Source organism: Podarcis cretensis (assembly GCF_951804945.1).
Source record: "Podarcis cretensis genome assembly, chromosome: 8".
Taxonomy (NCBI): domain Eukaryota; kingdom Metazoa; phylum Chordata; class Lepidosauria; order Squamata; family Lacertidae; genus Podarcis; species Podarcis cretensis.
In genome coordinates this window covers 70,400,965-70,409,293 of record NC_137177.1, presented here as the reverse complement: position 1 = coordinate 70,409,293, position 8,329 = coordinate 70,400,965, and the positions used below count along the sequence as shown (strand labels likewise).

Below are 8,329 nucleotides of genomic sequence, written 5' to 3'. Positions count from 1 at the left end.
TGTTTAAAACATTCAAGATTCACCCATCAAAAGCTAAAAATCAAAACACACGTCCGTGTTCTGTTGGATGGACTTGACTAAATAAAAATGTTCTTGGCAGGTGCAATGCTAAGTCCACTTACATGGGAGTAAATCCCCTTGAATTCAATAGCCTGCTTCTGAGTAGAAACGGGTAGGGCTGCACAGCTACTGTACACCGAAGGCAGTGAGATTTCTTTCCGATTGCGCTTCTTAAATGTCACAAGCGAAACAAGACCTGGATCATAAAAAGGAGGGACTTTACTCGCTTGGCACTTTCCTCCCTGACTTTGTTAAGTCACAGCTAACCTTAAAACTTTGGATTTCCCCTTGGGGGAAAAAGGTGGGAGAAAGTTCGGCTGATACCCGCAATACCACTTCAGAAGCCTAGTGGTAGTCTAAAATTTTAGCAAGTCTATGCACCGCTCCCAGAAGCTCCGCCCATTTCCTGCCTACTTTCTTAAGAGGGGCTCTGAGTGGCCACGCCTACAAAAGGGAACCGCGCCTCTAATCTCCTGAGGCTCCGCCCCTCCGCGACTCGTCCACCCACCCCGTTCCCCCGTTCGTGGCCTCCCTATTGGCGGAAAGGCTGGCTCCGCCTACTCCGTTCTGTCCCCTGGGTGCCCCGCCTTCTTTCTGACGTAAGGCGATCGGAGGCCAATGGGAGGTCGAAGGGGGAGGGGCTTGTGCCACGAGGAATGGCGGCCAGGGCGGAAGCGGAGTCCGAAGCCGGTGTCGCTGCTGAGTCTCCGGCCGCCTTGTCTCAGGGTGCGGCGCTGGTGGAGTCCAACTTCCAGCTGGCGCCGTCTGCGCGGAAGGCTCGGCCTTCGGACTTGGTGGCTCTAGCAGAGCAGGTGCAAAAGGTGAGCGAGGAGGGTGCCTCTGAGAGCGTGCAGAGCGCCTGTGTTTGATGAGCCTCCGGGCACGTGCAGAGTGGGGTTTTTTTTTGTTTATTAATGCCTGATTGAATGTTCGGTGGTTGTTCCGTGGGCCTTGGCAATGGTGGCCTCTGGATGACACCTAGGGTGAGCATGTCAGCGTGCCCCCCAAATTGCATTTGCCGGTTTCGTGTAGTGTTTAGAATGCTGGACTTGGACCTGGGACACCGGGGTTCACATCCCCATTTGGCCACGAAGCTCTCACAGGGTGACCTTAGGGCAGTCACTGCCTCTCAGCCTAACCTACCTCACAAGGTTGTTGTGGGGATTAACTAGGAGGGGGAGAACCATGTACTCTGCAGCAGCCACGAAATTAAAAGACGCCAGCTTCTTGGGAGAAAAGCAATGACTAACCTAGACAGCATCTTAAAAAGCAGAGACATCACCTTGCCAACAAAGGTCTGTATAGTTAAAGCTATGGTTTTCCCAGTAGTGATGTATGGAAGTGAGAGCTGGACCATAAAGAAGGCTGATTGCCAAAGAATTGATGCTTTTGAATTATGGTGCTGGAGGAGACTTAAGAGTCCCATTCTGAAGGAAATCAGCCCTGAGTGCTCACTGGAAGGACAGATCCTGAAGCTGAGGCTCCAATACTTTGGCCACCTCATGAGAAGAGAAGGCTCCCTGGAAAAGACCCTGATGTTGGGAAAGATGGAGGGCACAAGGAGAAGGGGATGTCAGAGGGCGAGATGGTTGGACAGTGTTCTCGAAGCTACCAGCATGAGTTTGACCAAACTGCGGGAGGCAGTGGAAGACAGGAGTGCCTGGCGTGCTCTGGTCCATGGGGTCACGAAGAGTCGGACACGACTAAATGACTAAACAACAACACCAAAAAAAGGGTCATTACTGCTACTCACATATGTCAAAATGTTTGAGCACACTAATGTTGGTTACACCCCTCAGTACACACCTTGAAATTAATGGCCATGACTTAACTTATTTCCATTAATTTCAATAGGTCTTCACTAATTTAAAATGCATTATTATTGTTCATTTATGAATGCCCTTCTGCGCAAATGTCTCAAAGTGCTGTACAAAAACCACCCTTGAACTTTTGTTGCTTATATGGAGACCCAGATTTCCAGTCTTCTTTAAAAAATATTCCTGTTTCCGTTCTTTTCTACAGGCTGATGATTTCACCCGAGCAAATGCCTGCAACAGACTGACTGTCATAGCAGAACAAATCCGGTACTTGCAGGAACAAGCCAGAAAGGTAAATGTGGGGAAGGGAAGAACTCCATTATAAAGGGCTTGCAAAGTTCTAAAATAATGCACCCTAGAGAGGTTTTTTCCTCTACTTCCCTGTTTTATCCTCACAGCTACCCCATCTCTAACCACTACAGCACACTAGCCAATTGGCTGGTTTGCTGGTGCCTTCAAAGCCAAATGCAAAGAGGTCCACAAGATCTCTGCAGGCAAAAAAAAGTCCCCTGAGGTGATTGCCTGGGTGATGGGCCCTTAAGGGGGAACAAAGGAAAAGGACTCTGTGTGAGATGGCAAATGGGTGGGCCCCCTTCCCCAGCACAGGCTAGTTAGAAGGACAAAGCCAGAGTTTAGAGTTGAAAGTTTCAGTGATGTGATTTGGGAGGAAAGCAGCAAGCTTGAGAGAAAGAGCAATATTTCATAGAATCAAAGAATTGTAGAGTTGGAAGGGACTTTGAAGAGTAGGATATGCTGGGACCAGTGTACTTAGAGAAGGCTGCTTTAGGGGTCGGCCAACATGCTTGTCATAGCATAGTGCAGGGTTCTTCAGGCTTGCACCCCAGATGTTTGTGGGCTTCCAGCTCACAATCATCCCCAGCCAGTGTTCAGGGGTGATGGGAGCTGTGGTCCAAACCAGCTAAGGACCCAAGCCTGAAGGACACTGGCCTACTTGTAGAGAGCATCTGTTTTGCATGCCAATTTTCAGTGATTTGGTCTCTATCAGGAATATGCAGGTGTCCCATATGGGGATCGAACCTGTAACCTTGGCGTTATCAGTGCCACATTCTTGCCAACTGTTTGTATCCAAGATTCTTGTGGGGTGTTAATGCTCTCTCTCTCTCTCTCTCTGGTGTTCTAGGTTTTGGAAGAGGCTAACAGAGATGCTGATCTGCACCACGTTGCCTGCAACTTTGTGAAAAAGCCGGGCAATGTCTATTACCTGTACAGGCGGGATAGTGGCCAGCGCTACTTCTCCATGCTTTCACCTAAGGTACTGACCCCTTCTTTTAAAAGGGTTTTGAGTTTTGAGAACAGGCAAGTAAGAGGCAACATTATAGAGGCTTGTAAAAATAATGCCTGATGTGGAGAAAATGAACAGAAGAAAGTCCCCCCTGCCCCCCCGTAAGACTAGAACTGATGAAAATCCAATGAAGCTGAATATTGGAAGACAGATAAGGAGGAACTCATTTCCACAGGAGGCAGCAATGGCCATCTGCTTGGATCGCTTTAAACATGGATTAGACAAATTCATGGAGGGCAGTGGCTACTAACCCTGATGACTATGTTCTACTTCCACTGTTGGAGACAGTATGCTTCTGAGTGCCATTTGCTGGAAACTGCAGGAGGGGAGGGTTGCAATTGCGCTCAGTTCCTGCTTGTGTGCTTCATAAGAGACATTTGCTTGGCCACTGTGAGAATAGGGTGCTGGATTAGATGGGCCACGAGCCTGACTCTCTTTACGTTCCTAAGGATTGTGTCGGAATTAGAAAAAAAGTACAGTGGTACCTCTGGTTACACACGCTTCAGGTTACAGACTCCGCTAACCCAGAAATAGTGCTTCAGGTTAAGAACTTTGCTTCAGGATTTGCATCACTTTGGGGCAATGCAGATCTGTCCCAATTCCAGTCCCTGGCTTCTCCAGGTGATGGAGAAAGACTTCTTGCCTGAGGCTCTGGAGACCATGGCCTGTAGCCCTCTAGATTTTGCTGTACTTTTGCTTCCATCATCCCTGACCACTGGGCATGGTGGTTTAGGGCTGGTGGGATCTGGAAGTCCAGCAATGTCTGCAGGAACTCATGTTCCCGATCCCAGCTGGAGACCTTAGACCCCGGAGAACTGCTATCATTCAGGGTAGGATATGCTGGGACCAGTGTACTTGGAGAAGGCTGCTTTAGGGGTCGGCCAACATGCTTGTCATAGCATAGTGCAGGGTTCTTCAGGCTTGCACCCCAGATGTTTGTTGGCTTCCTGCTCCCAGTCATCCCTAGTCAGTGTTCAGGGGTGATGGGAGCTGTGGTCCAACAACAGCCAAGGACCCAAGCCTGAAGGACACTGGCCTAGCTGTAGAGAGCATCTGTTTTGCATGTGAATTTTGAGTGATTTGGTGCTCCATCAAGAGCACAGTGTAGACACTCTCTGCTGGCATTCTGATAAGTGTTTCTTTCCTTCTCTCTCTTCTCCCCTTCATAGGAATGGGGGGCCAGCTGCCCAAGCGAGTTCCTTGGTGCCTACAAACTGCAGCACGACATGTCCTGGACTCCTTCGGATGACATCGAGAAGCGCGACGCTGAGCTCAACGTTCTCGAGAAGCTGCTAAACCAGCAAGCGGCGCTACCCCCCTGCAGCGAGCCCAACTTCCGAGGCCTTACTATGTAATGGTGGACCTAGACCAACTCCTCCTCCCAACTTGGTGCCTTCTACACACTTTGGGCCACAATTCCCATCACTTCCAGCGTTGTAATTGTTTTTTTGGACTACGACTCCCATCAGTCCCAGCCAGTTCTACTTTCTGGTGCTGATGGAAGTTGTAGTCCAATATATCTGCAGTGCCCCAGGTTAAAGGAGCACATGGAAGGCTGTAGCTGCATACCAGGTCAATCTTACTGCTGAACAAGGAGGCCCCACCCCAATATCATCATGACTAATTAAAACAAAACCAAGAAACCACACAAGAATTATCCTGCTATATCAGGGATGGACAGAAGACAGATCAGGATCTGCTGGGAGATCTGCAATAGCTCAAGAGGTTCTGACTCCTTAATTTATTTACGGTGCATCCAAATAAGCTATCCTCTGAACAGATCTGATGAAATTAATAGTAAATCTGTTGAAAATAATATGCCAGTATTATCAAGAGAACTCTTGGGTTGTATCCAACTAAATCCTATTCAGAGCTATGCTCATCTTCTTCCGTGGGTCTGCTCTGAGTAGGACTAGCATTGGCTATAACTCTACGACTCCAAGGTCTTTTTCCTAGTCAGTTGCTTCTAGTTTGGACCCTGTCAGGGTCTGACTTTAGAGGCGATGATCTGAACTGGAGGGCAATCTTGCAGCACAGGGTTAAAACGGGGGAATTCATTCCCATGGGAGGCAGTGATAGTCACAACTTGGATGGCTTTAAAAGAGGATTGGGCAAATTCATGGAGGGAGAAGGCTATCGGTCGCAACTACCTATGATTGCTATGCTCTGCTGCCACAATTGGAGGCAGCAATACTAGTTGCTGGAAACCACAGGAGAGGAGAGTGCACCTATTCTCAATTCTGGAATCTGGGTGGTACCTGTGAGGACAGGACACTGGACTAGCTGGGACATTGGTCTGATCCAGCAAGGCTGTTAGCTCTATACATAAGGCTGCTGCAGTGAGTGATTCTTCCTACAGAACATTTGGCTGTTGTTCAAAGAGAGAACACAATTATGTTGTTCTTTTTGAACTAAGTTGATGCTTGGTGTTTTTCCCTCAATTAAAAACAAATGCTTGCAAAAGAGGACCGACTCCAGCACATGCATTAGGAAGTGGGTTTTTGACTCCTCCCTGACACTTGCCTACAAAGGATATGCAACTCTTTCTCCGGAAGAGTGCTGGTACTTGCCAGGCAGAGCTGCCCCGAAGCTGAGCGACTGACTTGGGTTTCTTTTCTATCACACACCTTGGTCATAAAAGTGTCCTGTGGTTAGGAGACTTGACTCCCAATGCAGAGGATGTTTTACCATTGCAAATATTACAGCAGGGTAGAGAGCCTCAGGCCTGGGGGCCAAATGTGGCCCCTTCAGGACTCCCAAGGCCACACCCCTGCTTCACAACTTCTTTGCCAAGCTGGAATGTGTCCTTAAAGTGTGCTTGCTTGTATTGAAAGGCAGATGCGTATGTGTGTGTGTTTGTAAGTGAATGCAGAAACCTTTTGTGGATGAGACGCAGAAACTCAATAATAATAATAATAATAAATTTAATATTTATACCCCACCCATCTGGCTGGATTTCTCCAGCCACTCTGGGCGGCTTCCAACAAAACACTAAAATACAATAACCTATTACATATTAAAAGCTTCCCTAAACAGGGCTGCCTTCAGATGTCTTCTAAAAGTTTGGTAGTTATTTTTCTCTTTGCCATCTGGTGGGAGGGCGTTCCACAGGGTGGGTGCCACTACGGAGAAGGCTTTCTGCCTGGTTCCCTGTAACCTGGCTAATAATAATAATTTACCCCTCCTGTTCTGCACGCCACTGGCCTACTGCCTCCCTCAAACTGAAAATGATTCCCCACTCCTGTCTTAAGGTACTGGGGAGCGAATCATAGCGGCAGCAGTTCTAAAGCTTGCATACTCATAGACCCAGTGCTGTTTCTTAATGAATTAGAAAAAGAGATGTTGGCACTCATATCTTGATAAAATTGCTGAGGCTGGCTGCAAAAAATGGCTGCTAAGGGCAGCAAAATTAAAAAAAGAGGTGACAGGACTCCATGCCAGTGAATACAGTCATAAAAAGCATTGCAAAGAGTTAAATTTTTTAAATGTTATCAATAAAAATGGACACATATTGATCAACTGAGATTTGACAACAATGATAATGCAGCATAAGGAAGCAAACTATTGGCTGTTCCACTGACGTTTGAGGAAGGAAGAAAAGGGCACCATGGGGATAGTGCCACGACATGTAAGAGCCTCAACCAGGACAACCTCTCCAGTACTTGGGAGACAAAGCTGGATTAATGTAACTTAATCGGACGCGGGTGGCACTGTGGGTAAAAGCCTCAGCGCCTAGGGCTTGCCGATTGAAAGGTTGGCGGTTCGAATCCCCGCGGCGGGGTGCGCTCCCGCTGCTCGGTCCCAGCGCCTGCCAACCTAGCAGTTCGAAAGCACCTCCGGGTGCAAGTAGATAAATAGGGACCGCCAGATGCAGCTTTGTCACGCTGGCCACGTGACCCGGAAGTGTCTCCGGACAGCGCTGGCCCCTGGCCTCTTGAGTGAGATGGGCGCACAACCCCAGAGTCTGTCAAGACTGGCCCGTACGGGCAGGGGTACCTTTACCTTTACCTTTAATTTCTTCCATAATTGATTTTTTAATTTTAAAACCCCTTTAATCAATCCATATCTTAAGTATTGGGAGGCCTAAGTGGAAAACATAGTAGTAATATCAACAAACATGCTCAAAAGTTGTTTAGTGACCGCTAAAGTTCTATCTAGTTAAGGAGATGCTTACTGTGAAGAGTGTTGCCAAGTGGTTCCAAGGAATAGGGTGAAATAGGGCAATAATACCACTTGGCATGGGGACCAGGAGGGGGTAAGAGAAGGGCACCTGGTGGGTAAATGGACAGACCCTGGTGGCACTTGGTTCTACAGAACGGAGGACTGGGGAAGCTGATCTACTGGGAAGCATCCCCTGCCAAGCCAGGCAGAAATTTACCTGCCCAATTTACTCTTACCATGCTGGTGCTATTTTTATTGTAATTATCTCTATGTTTTTAACAGATAATATATAGAGAGTTTTAATTCTATCACTGTTTATTTTTAATGATTTCCCCTGCTATATTTCTAGCTCTTCTTAACTTTATCCGAAACAACCTTTAGTGCACAACAGGGAAAAAGGCAGGGTATGAATAAATATAGTAATAATACCGTATTTTTCGCTCCATAAGACACACTTTTTTCTTCCTAAAAAGTAAGTGGAAATGTCTGTGCATCTTATGGAGTGAATGCGTGGTCCCTGGAGCCGAATTGCCCAGGAGCAAAAAGCAGATCATGGGTTTTTTTTTAAATAGGGCGCAAAAACGTGGTTACAAAGCATGGATCCACATGGATTCTCAGGATTTTTGCATTGGGCTACCCCAAACTCACCGTCAAATCACATGTCTGTGGCCACAGCATAAACCACAAAAATCATACATCCATTGTTCAGAATATTTTTTTTCTTGTTTTCCTCCTCTAAAAACTAGGTATGTCTTATGGTCAGGTGCGTCTTATGGAGCGAAAAATACGGTATTTTATTTCGTAATAATAAATACAATTCGCTCAGACTTCTTATGCCAGAGATGCTGAGGAGGCTAAATCCTGAGAGTCATGGTCAAACTGTCTAGATCTGCCTACTTCCTATGTCCAAGGCCAAAATAAATAATAGCCAGGAATCTGCTTGCTGCAGACAGGCAGGCTAAACTACAGTTCCTGGGAACTGCCTGGT

The 8,329-nt window shown here is 47.2% G+C and overlaps 1 protein-coding gene across 1 annotated transcript; it reads left to right on the top strand.

Moving 5' to 3' along the window:
- Positions 1 to 693: 693 nt before the first annotated feature.
- On the top strand, positions 694 to 5,645 carry LOC307222178 (uncharacterized protein C1orf50 homolog). The gene is made up of 4 exons (XM_079987343.1): positions 694 to 881; positions 2,083 to 2,169; positions 3,019 to 3,150; positions 4,350 to 5,645. The coding sequence occupies exons 1-4, from the start codon at positions 717 to 719 to the stop codon at positions 4,533 to 4,535; spliced, it is 570 nt and encodes a 189-aa protein (XP_079843469.1). The 5' UTR covers positions 694 to 716; the 3' UTR covers positions 4,536 to 5,645.
- Positions 5,646 to 8,329: the final 2,684 nt, after the last annotated feature.

Coding starts and splice junctions, on each gene's coding strand:
- LOC307222178 (XM_079987343.1), top strand. CDS start 717: ATGGCGGCCAGGGCGGAAGCGGAGTCCGAAGCCGGTGTCGCTGCTGAG. Junction 2,170..3,018: donor TGCAGGAACAAGCCAGAAAG/GTAAATGTGGGG, acceptor CTGGTGTTCTAG/GTTTTGGAAGAGGCTAACAG. Junction 3,151..4,349: donor TCTCCATGCTTTCACCTAAG/GTACTGACCCCT, acceptor TCCCCTTCATAG/GAATGGGGGGCCAGCTGCCC.